We start from the raw sequence: 18,644 nt of genomic DNA, 5'->3' as shown, positions 1-18,644 counted from the left end.
TTGGCAATCATACCACATCTTCTTTTTTATATGATGTTTGTCTTTTGGTCGTTTTTAGTTGCTTTTGCCATTGCAATCTCAGATAACAGTCGAATATAATTTTTTTTCGCCTCTTTTAATAATTTTGACTTATTATAGACCTTGTCTTGCTGATTAACGAGCTGGAAACGATAGGTAGTTATTTACATTATAAGAATGTCTGATCAAGACAGATTTTCATATATATTAGTTTACAAGAACATAGACAAAACTTGCATTTTATCCATATGTTCTATGATTTTGGCATAGCAGTTATGTGGTTTGGTCACCTACAGGCATGATAATAGAATACATTAAAAAAAAACTCGGTATACGATAATGATACGGGTGGCCGTTTTGTTTCACATGGCACAGCAGTTTCAAAGGAGATTTTTTGTTTGATTAACAGACCAAGAATAACGGACAAGTGATTGCAAAAGTGTACACAGGTGTATGGATACCTCAATAAAGATGCTTCACAAAAGATTAAAAGCAGCTGAATTGTTACTCTTGCGTTACAGTTAGCATAAATAATATCGATTAACCCATACAATATAAAAGCAGTGTTAAATCCAGATTAATAATAGTTTTTAAAGTTAGGCATGGGTTTTTACAAAGCAATTTAAAACACAATTACAAAAAGTACAAACCCATAGTACATGTTGTAGGCTTCTAAATACTTTAAGACATAAACGAACAACAAAGGAAACTTCAAGTGGTTTTATTTACAAACCATTATTCAATGGAACATTTTACCATTGACTGCAGTCTAGTCGTCCAGTTGACAGGTTCAACGAATATCTTACTTCATGTGTTCTCTGTCAACATATTTAAACAAGATACTTAATCACCTTGTAATATACATTTATATGCACTTATTTGTTAAAATACATACTTCTTCTTGACATTAACAGTGAAACAGTTTGGTTTGAATATCATAAATAAGTCAAACATAAGGATGTTATTTCGGTATCCTGAAGTTTTGTTTGAACATTTTGAAAGAGGATTAGTCCATATTTTCATTCAAGGGCAGTAACTCCTAGTAGTTGTCTGAATATTTTGGCTGTTGATTTATTGGTAGATTAGGTCCTGAGCTGCTCATTTTTCCATTACGTATCTCCCATTAGATTCAGCAAAAACAACATACAACATAACAATAGGCTGTCACAACGACAGCAAACCGGATGTATTAGCATTTATTTGTGTCCTGGCAATATCACAAGAACCATTACTGATGATTGATGAAAGTGAAAATCGTCAATATCAAATTTGACCTCTTTTTTGTCATCAGTATTGATCAACATATTAAAATTTGAAAAGCTTAGATTGAATGGTTCATGGGTAAATGCAACGACATGAATGGAAACACCATTTTGTGATCTTTCAAGAACCATAACTCCTGAACGGTAAAAGTAAAAATCGTCATTATTGAACTTGACCTTTATTTTGTCATCAGTATCAACATATTAAAATTTGAAAAGCTTTGGTTGAATGGTTCATGAGAAAATGCACAGACACGACTGGAAACACCATTTTTCAATCTTTCAAGAACCATAACTCATGAACAGTAAAAGTCAAAATCGTCATTATTGAACTTGACCTCCATTTAGTCATCAGTAACAACATATTAAAATTTGGGAAGCTTTGGTAGAAAAGTTCATGCGTAAATGCACGGACACGACTGGAAACGCCATTTTACAATCTTTCAAGAACCATAACTACTGAACGGTAGAAGTCAAAATCATCATTATTGAACTTGACCTCTATTTTGTCATCAGTAACAACATATTAGAATTTGAAAAGCTTTGGTTGAATGGTTCATGAGAAAATGCCGCCAGACACGACTGGAAACACCATTTTTCAATCTTTCAAGAACCATAATTCCTGAACGGTAAAAGTCAAAATCGTCATTATTGAACTTGACCTCCATTTTGTCACCAGTAACAACATATTAAAATTTGGGAAGCTTTGGTAGAACAGTTCATGCGTTAATGCACGGACACGACTGGAAACGCCATTTTTCAATGTTTCAAGAACCATAACTCCTGAACGGTAAAAGTCAAAATCGCCATTATTGAACTTGACCTTCATTTAGTTGTCAGTAACAACATATTAAAATTTTAAAAGCTTTGGTTGGACGGTTCATGAGTTAATGCACGGACAACATTTGATTGCCGTCCGCCCGCCCGCCGAACATCCCCAAATCAATAACCGACATTTTTGTCACAAAAATCCGGTTAAAAATTGTAAGAATGGTAATCCATGGGCAATAACTCTTGTATGAAGATGGTAGACGATTTGTTCATGATAACTCATTAGAAGATTTTGTTCTACTGACAATTTTTGCCTTACATTTTTTTTTCTCATAAATGCTGCCACTCGCTTCTGCCAATAGAACACAAATATGAATAAAAATCATGAAAAAATAGAGAGTCTTATGATAATACTAGTTGTTTTCACTTACTAGTAGATCTTGTTCTGCTGATCATTTTTGATATTTGTAGTTTCTGCTTAAGGTTGACTGACGATTTCATCAAAGTTGACTTATTTTTAAATTTAATCAATTGATAGTTTTTATCTTAACTATAGAAATAGAGAGCAACTATAAATAGCAAAAGTTGTAAGAAGGAGAGCTAAGGGCAAGGTTTGCAAATAAGTGAGGATTAATATTGTATGATACTTTATATTTATAATATTTGTATGATTTTTTTTGAAACAATAGCAGATAAGGAGAATATGTAAATACAAAAAAATATCAGCTGAACAAAATCTGCTACTAGTATTAACAGAGGCGGATTTAGAGGGGGGCTGGGCCCCTTTTCCGGGGAAAAGTTTGGTTGCTTATATAGGGAATCACTGAAGCATGACCTGAGCGGCCCCCTCTTGGGCAGTCAGTGGGCCCCCACTTATGAGAATTTCAGGATCTGCCAGTGATTAAGTCAACATGATCAAAATAGTATGTCAACTCCTTTTAGGAGTTATTGCTCTTGATTGCTATTTTTATTTAGATTTTATTAAATATAAGACAAAAACTAAATGGCAAAAATTATCACCAGGATATCAAAACTTCTAATGAACATGGCCAAAATGTTCAGTAATCTCCTTATAGGACAGCCCTTGAATGACAATTTTTGATCATCTTCTTCGGTAGTTCCAACAAAACTTCAAAATAATGAAGATTACTTTGCACATGTGTTTGTATAGATACATGTATGATAAATCTTTTTAAATGTCTGTTATTTTTTGTGTGTTAATCTTTGTATAAAATAATTGTACTCTATATGACAGGTCCCCTAGTAATATAATTTCAGGAGTATTGTTATTGTGACAAGGGAGATAATTCACTCATGTTTTGTATTTTAAAAAGGGCATTTTCATACCTTTTTATGACTTGAATTTCATCATGATTATTTAATCATTTATATTGATTGGAATATAAAATAAAGCTGTCAGTTTTATGAGGTGATGTTATCACACAGACAGAAACTATCTGCAGACTTCAAATTACCAAGATATTGATATTCTGCAATTTTCATCATTTATATATATATATATATATTAATCTGTGGTTTTAAAATTTTCCTTGATTTGCAAAATTTGCATTGAATCTGGTTGTTGTTTTTAAAATACAGTTTTAATTTAATTTATTGGATTTTTGGGAATGTTGATTTGTCCAGTATCAATTATTCACATGCCAACACGGTAGACACCGAAATTTAAGACTTTAACTGATAAAACTTTTCAAAAGGGCGATACCAGGATATTGTGATTTGAGAATTAAAATCAATTATCATCAATAAGTGATCACTTACTTCAGGTTTTATGTATATAATTGTATGTTGTAGTTAACTAAGTAATCTATGACCAATTCATTTTTAAATCAATTGGTTATGAAATCAATTACAGGATAAACAGTAACTTGCAGACTATATCATGTATATGGGTGGAAATTGAAATTTTAATTACTTTTTTTTTTGTAAACATTTAGCATGTTAAATGGAATAATTTGATTTTATACCTAATTTCTAAATAGTATACATGTATTACAAATGCTTGGTTCTAGAAATATTTGATTTATAAATAGCTCTCAGGTGCTGGAATTTCTCGCTACATTGAAGACCTGTTGGTGACCTTCTGCTGTTGTTTTTTTCTACGGTCGGGTTGTTGTCTCTTTGACACATTCCCCATTTCCATTCTCAATTTTACTTTATCGTTATGATTCAGCTGCAAATATTACAAGCAAATTCAAGATAGGTACATTTAGCATGTTTAGCATGTTTAGGTACATCTTTTATATGTTAAAAATTGACAGGCCAGGGAACATTTTTAATTATGGAATGTGCTCACTCACAATGTGATCGTCTAAATGACATGAATGAAGATGTCGTAATCCTATCATCAGACACATTACTCTGAGCTGACCCAGTCATTGCTTTTATCCAATTCCTCAGTACACACCATGCTAAACGTTTAAATTACGTTGTGTTGTTTAGGGATTATTCAGCATCTCAATGATCAAAATTAGTGTTTGTCAAACTGCTATATAACCAGTGTAATTTTTCTGAGTAATTGATTGGTTCAAATTTTTTGAAATTTTTATATTTTTGTCAAAGGGTCAAAGTAAATACTTTTTCAAAATTTTATGAAAAATTAATGAACAAGCCAAATTAATTTTAGTGAAAGAGCTGGGAACCACCTTAAAGTCAAATGATTTTATAATATTTCATTATATATTGTAAAATACGCACCTTTTTCATTCAAGAGGTTGACATAATTGAACATCTGAATACATTTACAGTTTTACATTTACTATAATCATGGTATCAAATGGAACAAATATTTTCACATGTAATTTTTTCTACATTTCAATCAACAATCTTAAACATGTATATATTGACTTGCATGCTAGAGAGCATTCAAGTAAGAAGCTCCAATTTTTTCTGAAGCAATTTTATTTTTCAGGTTGTAATTTTGTGTAAACACCAAAGTGACCAATCAAAAGGATTTACCATGTGTAGTTGTATACAGAGAATAAATTCTAGAATCTGAGCCATAATAAATACTCCTAAATATATATGCATACATCAAATCTTGATATTTTTTAATCACATAAATTAACAATATAAAGTTCATTTCCAATCAGGAAACAGGTTAGATCTATATCATAAACAGGTAGTCTATTTGGTCAAATATTTATAACATTTTACTTCTATTTTTGTTTACATATGCATCAAGTCAATTCTTCTAGAAAGTTCTGATTCCAATCTGGCAAGCTCCTGTTTGAGTTCCTCTATTTTCACTTTAGTCAGAGAGAAATCTGGTGGTAGACTATGGTAAGTTTGTAACTTAGATTTCAGGGGAGCTAACTGACTCTTCAATGCCTGGAGTTCCTCTGAATTTTTTATTAACGATCCATGATATATAGACGGATCAGCTTTACTTTTCACCAATTCATTCTGAAACCGAATTATCTTTTCTTTATATTCTTTAGCTTTATTGTGAAGAAATCCCGATTCTTTTGCTCTCTTTTCCATTTCAGGAAGTTGTTTAGATTTTTGTTCCTGCAGGTCTTCGGCAGCTTTTTTGAGGCAGTTATATTTATGAATGGCTGATTTTGTTTTTTCTATAAGTGTCTGTGTGATTCTTTCTTCACGTTTCAATTCCTCAGAAGTTTTATACAGTTCATCATGAAGATGTTGAAGTGCCAATAGATAACTGGTTTCTGAAACATCCTTAGTTTGCATTAACAATGCGACATTTGCTAATGTACGTAAACTCATGATACCAGACTGAGACAGATTTGCCACAGGAAGGTTAATTTTTTTCAAAAGATTTTCCAGTCTTCTTGCTTCACTGTTGTATTCCTCTGTTTTCTGTCTAAGATCATCAATAACTAATGATGTATCTCGGTCTTTACTTTCATTTAGTTTCATCAATCTATACAATGTGTCTATAGTCCTTTTATTCAGTTCATATGATGGTACAGAATCTCCACCAAAAACTTTCTCTAACCAGACCTGTATCATTTCTGTCACACCGGGTAATGTGTCCATCTTTCAAGTGAAATTTATTCTGCAATTAAAAAAAAAAAATATTCCATGACCATCACATTGTCAATTTTTTTCTAATTTTGTTGAGCCTGACATTAATGTTATGCAAGCTAAACAAAGGATCCAACATTCAACCTTGTCAGTTGTGAAGGTTCAGTCAGTCAATGGGTTATGTCTTTTTCAGTTTTTGAGACATAAATTACTTTGTTTTCAATGTTTATCAAATCATCATGATCATCATAGATTTTTTTTTTAAATTAACAGAAGATTTTTTTACAGACCAAAGACATGGCGTAAAGTATCCAAGACATAATAATGATTTTTTTCTTCCATTTTTTAAGGACTTTGCTGATTGATTGATTGTTGGTGGATAAATGTTCAGTGGCAAATATTTCATTCATGTTCAGGATGAAGCATTTTACTGATAAAAAGAATAAGTTTTCTTCAGTTGACAATAAGATATATACAGTAGAAGGTCAAAGTTATCTAGTCATCAATAACTGGGAAATGTCACTGAAATTTGTTTCAAACAATAAAGAGAGTATTGATATTTTTTTTTTCATATTTATTATTTTTAATACTGATATACATGATATAGAGATTTACTTTTATTTGCAGTTTAACATTTAGATTATAGATATAGTCTTGTGGTTAAATTTTGTAATACCTTCTTTTAAAATTATAGAAAAATATAACAATGTATGATGTTTCTATTAAATGTTGTTGTTAATTTCATTTTTCAGAATTTTTTGTTTGAAAAACTGAACGATCCTTCGAATAAATCTATTCTCAAGGTTGTAAAATTTACACAGTAGTATAATCTTTAAATTTCAAATTCTATTGGTATATTTTTAATAACATTGATTTAGTTTTAAAAATTAAAACATAAAATTAATATGTATAACTTGACGGTACCCAAATTGCACCTATTTTGACAGTTTTTTCACCTACGTTTTTTTATGATCAAGAAATAAATGTTATCAATGTGTCTATTTTGTAGCCCTATCCTTCTTTATTGTATACGTACACCAATTTAATTTTTAATCCAAATTTGAGTCATAAAAAAATGGGTTTGAATCAACCTCCAAACTGTCCATGTTTCTGTGATGAGGAGTACCCAAATTGCATCCATGCTTAAATTCGCACCGTCAAAAGTCTAATAACCGAGCTTCTGTTTAATTTCTTCAAATATTTTGAACAATTGGATATTGGTCCATGCTTACTCTTCATATTTTACGAAATGGATACTTATAATATATTGTATTTGCTAATTTTAAAAAGATGACGTTTTGATGACGTCGCATGATGACGTTTTCGTACATTTTGTTTTTTTCAGTAAACAGTCATCTGTTGATAAATACTGTGAACGTTTTGTGTATATATATATCTAAATATGTTTACCTATGTTAAAAGACGTGCATAGTATCAAATCATAAAAATACAAATTATTAAGTCTCTAGGAAATCTTGTAAGATTTCTGTTGCTATTTTTTCTAAATAGGTGCAATTTGGGTACTCGGTGCAATTTGGGTACCCTTACGTTACAGTACAATATGTTATGAGAGTTTGTGTGATCAGATCATCCATAATGTAACATTTGGTCAATATACTTAAGCAAATATATGAAGACCTTTATTTTTAAACAAATATGAATGTTTTTTATTATCATGTGTGGAAAAGGGGGGGGGGGGGGGGGGTTAGGAGGGGTCCTGATTCCGAAATCCCATAAGGCTTAAAAACAAGAAATCCTGAGGTCCAAAATTTAAATAGATTTAAATCCTTACATCCTGAAATTCAACAAACATTTACCAGATCCCGAAGGGTCATGACTCAATCCCAAAATCCTGAGCTTAAAAACATCTGATCACAGAGTTCTGATAAAGGTCCTATGACTATGTGTGGTATGTGGCTGGCATGGATGCGAAGGGTTACAATCAAAATTCCATTGTGAATTTATTGAATGTAAACAGTGGTGGAACAGAAGAAATCATTTTCTTTAATATATTATTGTGCAGTATTTTGTTTATTCGTGTTACAAATTATGTATTTGGACATATTCTACTGAACAAAAATTATATGGTGAAGGAAACTATTCTAGATATTTAATTTTCATTCAACTCCATTGGAGGTGTGTCTACATTTACAAAATTTACATAGACACAAATGCTGAAAAGACTTCTATGTGTATAACCCTCAAAGCCAATGTATAAACTTTCTTGTTTACTCGACAAATAATGAATCAACCTAGCAGTATTTGATTTTCCCTCTGCAAAAATCTATCTGACTACCAAAACCTATGTGGTTTAAATTTACATAATTTTGATGAGTTTGATTTACAATACCTTTTACAATTAAAGGTAATATGACTCAATTTTTCATTACATAATCTTACTTGTTCATGACATTGAGGACAAAGATAGTTCTGGATAAATGAATTTTTGGTTACTTGGATATATTTTTTGGAATTCAGATAAACCTACATAAAAAAATCACACGAGATTTCATTTTCACAAATTGAAACCTTATCTTCATTTGTTGAAAAAAACACTATAGTGCGAGCTAACTGAAGATTTCATTATAAATTTCACTCTTTTAAACATAATAAGCCAAAAACTTTGAAAGAAAAGACCCAGTATTTCATTTTTGAAAGAAAATAGTAACCATTTTCACTCACGTGATCAGACTATCGTACGAGATTTGGAAGAATTTGGCAGCAGGTGCTTGGGATGAATCACAATAACACTTATGAAGAAATATCAACTTAGATGGAATAGAATTTACAATGTCACCAACATATTTATATTGATTGACACCCCTGTGACGAAATAATAGTTCCACATTACCTTTAAATCTTGTTTTAAGTGAAGGTTATACATGACAGACATACGATTATTGTGCTTCAGCCTGCAACTCTTGAGAACCGCCTACTGTTGTCAAAACATCATTTATTCTTGACATTATGCCCTTAGATTGCTGTTCTGATACAAGGTTAAGTTAAAGATGAAAAAACTATTTACAAAGAACGACTCTTCAGCACAGCAATATGTAGGAAAACTGTTCACTGTAGGAAGATTCAGTGTAACAGTTGAAGATGTGATAGCAGAGGGTAAGATCATTAGTAAAGATGTAAAATGTATGAATATGTACTGCTTGGCTGGCAGTGGTTCCGTAATTTAAAAAAAATAATTTGGCTAGCCCCCTATATTTCAGAATTTGCTGTCGTAGAAAAACTCACCAAATCCATCTCATCAAAAAGTAAAATAGCTACTAAGCTACAAAATGTAGGCTACAATTTCATTTGGTCTGGTAGCAGGTGGTTTTGAAACTATAACTTTTTGCACTGCATCATTTTGCTTCAGTAATTTTAAATTAAAACTGGTCAGTGACCTGATTCATTATGTTAAACAGTGATACATGTACTTTTTTGTATTCATTTTGCGTAATGAACAGAAAGACTTATTGTCATATTGCATTGCAGCAACTTCAAATCATTTGTGTGAGAATGGGAATAAGAATAGACAAATAAAATTATTGATGATGTTCTAATCTACCTGTCACCAAATACATGAAAAACATTGAATGTGTGGGGAAGATCCTATTTGTTTGCTTTGGCATCAGGTCTACTGCAAATAGATCTATCTGAGCGGATACCTTTTCGAAGCACATTAAGAGGTGGTTATGACAATTATGTACAGTGTTAATGCAGTTCACTGACATGTCTGACTTTGCTAATGATACCAATATACAAACTTGATGGAAAACTCTTGAAATTTCAATAATACAATGTACTTTCACCAATATTTCAGTATGAACTAACTAAAGTCTATAGCTAACTCTCCATCTCTTTTGTCTTTAATTCAATGGGTTAATTTGCATCATACATGTACATGATGGGGGGTTGGAAGGGTCCTGATCCTGAAATCCCAGGGTTAAAAACAGGAATTCCTTAAGTTCTGAATTTAAATAAAAAATCCTGAACAAAAGAAAAAAGAAATCCCAGATCCCTTAAGGGACAATCCCAACATCCCTCAACAATTTTCTAGAATCAAAAAGCATCCAAGATTCAAGTAACTCCTTATAATTAGCCTGTTCAGTGTTCATACATCATGTACATAATTTATATATCACTTTCAGACATACATGTACATGTGTGAGGATAACGTTACATATCCTGCATTTTTCAATCTGTTCCTTCTTTTGACAAAATGGAAACACAAAAAAAAGTCACAATGATTATCTGTCACTCTGTGTTTTCATATACATGTACTCCAAATTTATGAAATTTCATAGGCAGGAGGGTTCTCTTTAATCCTGTTATGGCATTTAAAATATGGAATAGGAGAAAAAAATCAGTACTAGTATAATCAGAATATATGTGAAGATGAACATTTACTTTACAGAACTTTTATCATAATTCATGAATATTTGAATAAGGAGATGTGATATGATTGCCATTGAGACAACTATCTGACTATCAATCAGATAAAATTGAGAATGGAAATGGGGAATGTATCAAAGAGACAACTACCCGACCATAGAAAAAACAACAGCAGAAGGTCACCAACAGGTCTTCAATGTAAGGAGAAATTCCAGCACCCGGAGGCGTCCTTCAACTAGCCCCTAAATAAAAATATACTAGTTCAGTGATAATGAACGCCATACTAATTTCCAAATTGTACACAAGAAACTAAAATTAAAATAACACAAGACTAACAAAGACCAGAGGCTCCTGACTTGGGACAGGCACAAAAATGAGGCGGGGTAGATACACGTACGTAGTAGATAAAAGTTCTCAAAGTCTATTTTTCCTTGATGGTTGTTGAAGAAAATCTACTGATCCTCAAGTATTATTTCTATTGCAAAATACAAAAATTGTGTTTGTCTTTGGCAATTTTATGTGGTCAAACCCATTAGCATGTTTGCATGGTTTAGTCCACCACTTTTCAAGGACTCAGTTTACAAATGGTTTAGGAAAAAGATGAAAATCCCTACATGTACATGTCATCAGTAGCGGATCCCAGTGATATTGTTTTTTTTTTCTTCAAAACTACCTCTACCCGGCCAGGGCTCACGCTACCAGGCGACTTGGGCGAAGAAGTTGCTTTCCCGACTGTCACTTCGCTTTCCTCAACCCCCAAAAGCGAAAAGTCGCCCTGTTGTTTATGATACTCGCTTTCAGTCGCTTCCGTCATCGGACATTTTCAATTTTTACCAAGTTGATGAAACATCAACTTTTTATTGATAATTAAAGAAATTTAGACAAAAACGATTAATAATCTTATGAAATGAGGTTGAAGCATCGTTTTTGCAGTGTGTAGCAAGTTATTTGATAAAAATATAACTTATCACTTGGTGCACTTCCGAAAGTTCCGGTGCTTGTTTCTCGAAAACGTACATCAACCTAACTTTCGGCTGCAAAATAAGTTTGTTACTTCATTTAAACTTGATAAAAGTTGCCCCCAGTAAATGTTCAATCCATTTATTGCATTAAAAACGTCATGATCCTTTCCAAATAACTTGTCAAACATCGTTTATTTTTTTTAATTTTCTTGCACTCGTCCGCCATTGTCCGATTTCTAAACTAAGGATCGGAAACAGACCAACTATGATCGAAATCCGTATTTTTATAAAAATTACTACGGACGCACGAATGGAACAGCTGACAAGAATATTGATCCCAAAAGGAAAAATTACGCATTCCACACGCATTAAAAGACTTTTGGTTGCATCTAAATAAACTCATCATTGATTGGTGTATATAATTCCCTATAATTTATATGGATTGTTGTAAACTATTGTAAAGTTGCTTAACTCTTAGACTATTACACTAATATCAATATATTATGGGCCCAGCTTACCTTTATATATCTTTTGATGAGAAACACTGATTTCATACACAAGATAGTTTTTAATTTAATTGTAATTGATATATTACATGTATTATAAATTCTTTACCTTTTTTAAAAAAAAATTTTTTTTAGTGCTAGACACTTAGTTGGTAGTTTCTCACAAGGACCATAGTAAAATTTAAACAACTTTTAATTTGAAATGTTACTTTAATTGAATACTCAGATATGAATTGAACAATATATAAAGAACATTATTTACAAATGACCTTTTATAGTATACTACAGTAAAATCCAAACATTGTAGCACACCGCGCGAATGAGCACTTCTCTTTCAAATCTCACCACTTCTCCCTATCAGTTTCAAAAAGAGAAGTCACTTCTCCCTATAATTCTGAAGTAGTGTGAGCCCTGTACCCCTTATTATTGGGAAAATATGTGTAATTTTCATCAAATTGGGAAATTCAGAATAAACCATGAATTGACTGAACTCAATTAATGCCCTTTCAAGAGTCAAACCCTGCTTCCAAATAAGACTCCTTTTTGTCAGTGATGATGCTTAAATAGACCCTCAAATCTGCACATACAGGTATAGTAGTTTTAGGCATGAAAAATGTATAAATGAGTGTTTTTCAGTTTGAATTCATGCACAATTACTACTGAGACTGCACTGTTTGGGAAAAAAGTTGTGTCTTTTTGGGAATAATTTTAAGCCATTTTTTTTTTCAAATTGACATTCTTCTCCAGGGGTAAAAGGCTTTATTCTCCATTAATTTAAGGCAAGCAATATCACTGGATCCAGAAGTTTTCATATTAAGAGTAGGCCCGCTTCAGTCATGCTTCAGTGATTCCCTATACAATCAAGCAAATATTTCCCACAAATAGGCGGGACAAAAACCCTCTACATTTGTAAATACGCCTCTGGTCATCATATTTCCTTTAAAAATGAGAAATTCAATACCACTCATGTTTGAATTGGAAGAGTACAAAGCTTTGTTTGTCATGCAGGGACAAAACTTAAAGGGGGCCCAGTCGCCCATGGCTCCTAGATTTTGAGCTGGGCCCCTAAGCTTTCAGTTAAATTTTAGTTGAACATATAGAAACTAATTATGAAATATCTGGTCTGGGCTCCAAGCTTGGAATTCCCAAGTTTAGTCCCTGTCATGTTTGTTAATTTTTCATGTTTTAAATGTAAATATTAACTTGACTAAACCAATTTCCATTAGTCTCTCCGTTTAAGCTGAATAAGATGGTCAAGATGAGAAATATTTGAGTTACTGCACAGTCATACATGTAACTTTCACAGTACAGGACTCATCTGAATCAGTCAGGACTCACCACTTAAATAGTGAGAGTACTAGGATATTCTAGGGAGAACCCTGTCAAAACCCCATCAACATACTTTAAAAAGCTCCTGTGGATATCAGGCTTATGATTGATAATCATGTTTACATGTGTTACATGCATATATTGTATATTACCTTTATCAGTGGCATGCAGTGATGCAGGTCCAGACCTGGTATTGTTCTTGTTAATCTCATCATGCCATAATTAATAAGTAAACTTATTAGATTTGGATAGTTTTCTCTTTTTATTCTTTCAGATTCACTCTTGTCAGGTTAAAAAAAAAAGAGAAGACACTTCTCTGTCATGTCTTTTATGCTAGCACTGTATGTTCAAACTGTGAATAATTTATAAGATAAAAATCTACATGTAAAAATAAAATATTGAAGGTCAGATAATACATGTAGATTTAAAACTAAATGAATAAATAACTTGTAAGACCAAGTTTTGAAGAAGCAAATTAGTAAGCTTTATTAAAAAAGAAATCTGTTATGAAAATCAAGTGATAAGTGGTTAGAAACATTGTTGACTGTTTTTATCTGCATCATCAACAGCGAAGGGAGATCTAGTAACCCCTAGCCTCCATCTGTCATTTTGTTCTCGGGGAAAGGCCTTCTGTTTAAAAAGGTTTTTTTCTTCTATGAAAGGGAATAACTTTATTTATGTTCTAAATTTACTCTGTTCAAACGAACATAAAGTATTTATTTGCTAAATCTCTCTCTAGATTTTTGTAAAGCATACATATCTGAGCACATTCAGATATGTCCCTTTATACGATAAAGGCATAATACAAAACTAATTACATATTTAGGTACTGTTAGGTGCAATGACCATCTCAATTTTAATAACTATAGATCCAGAGATCACAATATTTCTAATATCAAACACTATTAACACTTCATGTTTTGAATACAACAACCATGCATCTATGAAAACAAATCCCGGTTTATAAACATCACACAATCAACGATACTGGTAAAAGACAGCTATCAAACATCTACAAAATATATAAAAAACACATTAATTCTTTACATACAACTTCAATACATTAAAAAAACAGATCTCTTAATGAAAATTAAACTTCAATACAAAGGAAACGTACAATAAAGGTCACTGCCCAAACCTCGATAGTTAAATCTCGTGCAAACTTTCATTATATACTGACCGCCAAAACCAGTTAACAACTATTGTGAAAACACAATAGAGTAAATTACATACTTCAAAAATCATACATGAACCGCACATAAATATATATTTGGTCTGCAGCTTGAAAACATTTATTTGTATTGTAAGAAATTTTAAGGTCTATCATTCAGCTACCAGCTGTTTGCTGATATGTCATGTAGTATAAATCTCCTATCATTTATTCACAGTGACACAGATTAAATCCTGTATTGGTCTTGTTTCTAACAAATTAAATTAATGTGTTTGCTGGTGGCCTAAAGCTAAAGCATCTGCCACAATACAAAAAAGGAGTCACATGTGTGTTAAGCAGTTACTTTTTTAATTCAAGCCTTAGGCAACTAAAACTATATGTGTCACTGTGGTTCCACTTACATCCTATAGAAAAATAGGGTTGGTAGGTCGGCAATTTAATGAAAAATATTTTTGTTGTAAAATCAGGAAAAAAATTGTGTCTTTCCCGTTTCAAGTCTGAATCTTATTATTTAAATTCACATTCCTCAAAATATTTGATAGTTTGAAAATTTAAAATTTTCAACAATGATTTTTTTTTTATTAAACATCAAAATTCTAGATTAAACATTTTCAAATGTCATGTCAACATGATTGACTGAAGATTGAATTTATGTTACATCTACAAGTTTGATATTGTACAGTGTTTATATTTTAATTTCAGGAGGATTTGCTATAGTCTTCTTGGTCAAAGCTCAGAATGGAAACCAATATGCACTGAAAAGATTGTTTGTCAACAATGAGCATGACTTGTCAGTGTGTAAGAGAGAAATTCATATAACGGTATGTTGTTCCTAAATTTAAAACAACTTGTATCATGTATTAAGTTACAAATATCCTGGTTCATTTGATACTTGAAGTATGAATCATTATTTTGTAAATATTATGTATAATTTACCTGTAATGTTGTAATGCCTTTTATATGTTTTTTTTTTAATGGTTAATATCTGTATATATGTTCTTAAACAAGTCATGCAAGTGTGTAATTCTCAGTTAATGTCTGAAATGTGGGACAATACATAGATCAAAAGTTAACAGAGAAAGTCTTGAGAAAAAATGGATGTGAGCATACAATGCTGCCATGTTACTTGTATATCCTGCGCGTGTTGGATAAAAATGATTCTCAAATAATAATAATTTGTTTTCACAAAAAATCTTCTTTTATCTCCAGTTTTCAGATTCTGTTAATTAATAGTAATCAATAGCTTATTTGTCAAGTAAAGATTGTTTCTTAACCAGACAGATACATGTATAAGCATTTAAACTTTTAATTGAAACTGAAGATTACATACATTATGCACAGATAAACTTACCCTTTCCATAGCTGTTGATTGTCAATAAAAATGAATGTCCCTCTGAGGGAAACAACTTATTAATATGGATTTTTATTACTGAGTCAATCATCAAAATGGCAAATGGACCATTTGAGGTTAATTATCAATTTGATGTGCTAATATTTGAATGAGGCATTGTACCATTTTTCGTGGATTAAGGAAAACTTACATGTTTATGAATTTTAAATTTCTTGGTTTTGCTGAAATCTCCACTCAAGACTATAAAAAATTTGTTATTAGTTGAGCATTTAATTTGGTGGTTCCTCTGTACATACGAAATACACCATTATTGGTATCCAACGAATAATAATGAATCAACAGTAACTTATATATGTAACAAATTACCAGTAAATAAAATGCTAAAGCAACCAATATTTGCTTTATAATGGAAGATACCTACAGTACAGGCACATATTCTGAATGTTGAGAGACTGAAAGGCTCCTAGATTCAGACAAATTCTTACATATTTTGCTGTGTTTACATCATGTTTCAAGTTCTCGACCCTTGAAAACTTTACATTTTTCATGTGACAGCTAAACAATGCAACAAATTATACTAAATCAGATATTAATTATACTTTACTCATTAGTTCGTATGTAAGACTAAAACAAAAAACAATAGAACATGTGAAACCTTGTAGTTTATTTAATATACAAAAGCTAGATATTTTGCAGTTTATTTATCAATCAATTATATAATTACAATGAATTACTTTTATATTAGTTATTTATTATATATTTTTCATTTCAGAGAACTTTGACTGGACACAAGAATATAATTCGATATGTAGACTCCAGTATAAATTTGACTCCTAACCGAGTCTATGAAGTGATGATATTAATGCAGTATTGTAGATGTGAGTGTTTTGTACATGTGGAGTTATTATTTTTAACAAACTTGCAAAGTAGAAACAATCAATTAATATTCAAATGTATGTGTTTTAGAAACTTCAGCAAAGTAGACAACATGATATCAGGACGAAAACACTTGTTTTATCGATGAAGGGAGGTTTATATTAAATTTTGATGAACATTGGTAAATGAATTTTTTATGTTCCGACCAAAGTGGATTGGCTATAAAGTTTTACCCTTGTTTGTCTGTATGTAAATACGTATGTACGTACATACGTCCCAAAATTGTTTTCTGTTCTATAACTTTAGTTTACCTTAACCAAATGTTAATAAACTTATACACAATGTTTATTACCACATACATGTAACACACAAATCAAGTTTGAATTTCGTGGCGTCACTTTAACCATTCTAGAGTTATGCACCTGTACAAATGGAAAAACTGCTGAAACATTGGTTTCTGTTTTCTAACTTTAGTTTGCCTCATCCTTGGAAATGTTATGAAACTTATGCACAATGCTAACGCAAATATTTTTTTGCATTTTATGTCTATTAAAACTAATGTCATGTGCTTTAATTCCAGCCAATGTGATACAGTTAATGAATGACAGACTGACTGTAGGTTTTACAGAGAAAGAAGTGCTACGTATTTTCTGTGATACTTGTGAAGCTGTTGCCAGACTTCATCATTGCCAAACACCAATAATCCACAGAGATTTAAAGGTAAAGTTTACTTCAACATTGCCAAACACCTATAATCCACAGAGATTTAAAGGTAAAGTTTACTTCATCATTGCCAAACACCTATAATCCACAGAGATTTAAAGGTAAAGTTTTCAAAGATTTATATGCTTTGAACACACATTCATGACATTTGCAACATATGCAAAAAAATTCTGAAAAGTCCTTCTTAATTCCTAAATTAGAAATTTATTTAAGGAATGACTGTAATATTTTTTCTGTCTATGAAGAAATAACATCAAAAATTTGGTGCACACTGAATAACGCACATAGCAGGTTATTTATAGTGTGCACCAATTTTTTATACGACCGCAAATTTTGAAAAAAATTTCGTCGTATATTGCTATCACGTTGGCGTCGTCGTCTGCGTCGTCGTCCGAATACTTTTAGTTTTCGCACTCTAACTTTAGTAAAAGTGAATAGAAATCTATGAAATTTTAACTCAAGGTTTATGACCATAAAAGGAAGGTTGGTATTGATTTTGGGAGTTTTGGTCCCAACATTTTAGGAATTGGGGGCCAAAAAGGGCCCAAATAAGCATTTTCTTGGTTTTCGCACTATAACTTTAGTTTAAGTTAATAGAAATCTATGAAATTTTGACACAAGGTTTATGACCACAAAAGAAAGGTTGGGATTGATTTTGGGAGTTTTGGTCCCAACATTTTAGGAATTAGGGGCCAAAAAGGGCCCAAATAAGCATTTTCTTGGTTTTCGCACTATAACTTTAGTTTAAGTTAATAGAAATCTATGAAATTTTGACACAAGGTTTATGACCACAAAAGAAAGGTTGGGATTGATTTTGGGAGTTTTGGTTTCAACAGTTTAGGAATTAGGGGCCAAAAAAGGGCCCAAATAAGCATTATTCTTGGTTTTCGCACAATAACTTTAGTTTAAGTAAATAGAAATCAATGAAATTTAAACACAAAGTTTATGACCACAAAAGGAAGATTGTTATTGATTTTGGGAGTTTAGGTCCTAACAGTTTAGTAATTAGGGGCCAAAAAGGGACCCAAATAAGCATTTTTCTTGGTTTTCGCACCATAACGTTAGTATAAGTAAATAGAAATATATGAAATTTAAACACAAGGTTTATGACCATAAAAGGAAGGTTGGTATTGATTGTGGGAGTTTTGGTCCTAACAGTTTAGGAAAAAAAGGCCCAAAGGGTCCAAAATTAAACTTTGTTTGATTTCATCAAAATTGAATAATTGGGGTTCTTTGATATGCCGAATCTAACTGTGTATGTAGATTCTTAACTTTTGGTCA

At 31.6% G+C, this 18,644-nt stretch overlaps 2 protein-coding genes across 7 annotated transcripts in view; one reads left to right on the top strand and one right to left on the bottom strand.

The window, feature by feature from the left end:
* Window positions 1-5,083: 5,083 nt before the first annotated feature.
* On the bottom strand, window positions 5,084-8,821 carry LOC134725255 (HAUS augmin-like complex subunit 1). 4 transcript variants are annotated; one of them, XM_063588924.1, is made up of 2 exons: window positions 8,742-8,821; window positions 5,084-6,090 (listed from the first exon to the last, which is right to left on the bottom strand). In XM_063588924.1, exon 2 carries the CDS (start codon window positions 6,069-6,071, stop codon window positions 5,238-5,240), a length of 834 nt encoding a protein of 277 aa, XP_063444994.1. In that variant the 5' UTR covers window positions 6,072-6,090; window positions 8,742-8,821; the 3' UTR covers window positions 5,084-5,237. The 4 variants fall into 4 exon arrangements, with proteins under 4 accessions (XP_063444994.1, XP_063444993.1, XP_063444992.1 ...); XM_063588923.1 differs by lacking the exon at window positions 8,742-8,821 and adding an exon at window positions 8,312-8,399; XM_063588922.1 differs by lacking the exon at window positions 8,742-8,821 and adding an exon at window positions 8,460-8,530 and having other exon boundaries at window positions 5,085-6,090.
* Window positions 8,822-8,912: 91 nt separating this feature from the next.
* The window catches only part of LOC134725254 (AP2-associated protein kinase 1-like), a 34,485-nt gene continuing 24,753 nt past the window's right edge, over window positions 8,913-18,644 (top strand). For all 3 annotated transcript variants that reach the window (XM_063588919.1, XM_063588918.1, XM_063588917.1), the window contains exons 1-4: window positions 8,913-9,173; window positions 15,116-15,234; window positions 16,537-16,642; window positions 17,221-17,360. In XM_063588919.1, coding sequence (XP_063444989.1) covers window positions 9,068-9,173; window positions 15,116-15,234; window positions 16,537-16,642; window positions 17,221-17,360 — 471 coding nt within the window. In that variant the 5' untranslated portion in view covers window positions 8,913-9,067. The remainder of the gene's footprint in view (window positions 9,174-15,115; window positions 15,235-16,536; window positions 16,643-17,220; window positions 17,361-18,644) is intronic.

Source organism: Mytilus trossulus, chromosome 7 (assembly GCF_036588685.1).
Source record: "Mytilus trossulus isolate FHL-02 chromosome 7, PNRI_Mtr1.1.1.hap1, whole genome shotgun sequence".
NCBI classification, from domain to species: domain Eukaryota; kingdom Metazoa; phylum Mollusca; class Bivalvia; order Mytilida; family Mytilidae; genus Mytilus; species Mytilus trossulus.
The sequence above is the reverse complement of the archived record's forward strand: the minus strand, read 5'-3'. Positions and strand labels throughout refer to the sequence as shown.

Excerpts from the sequence above, each read along its gene's own strand:
- LOC134725255 (XM_063588924.1), bottom strand. The coding sequence starts at position 6,071 with ATGGACACATTACCCGGTGTGACAGAAATGATACAGGTCTGGTTAGAG.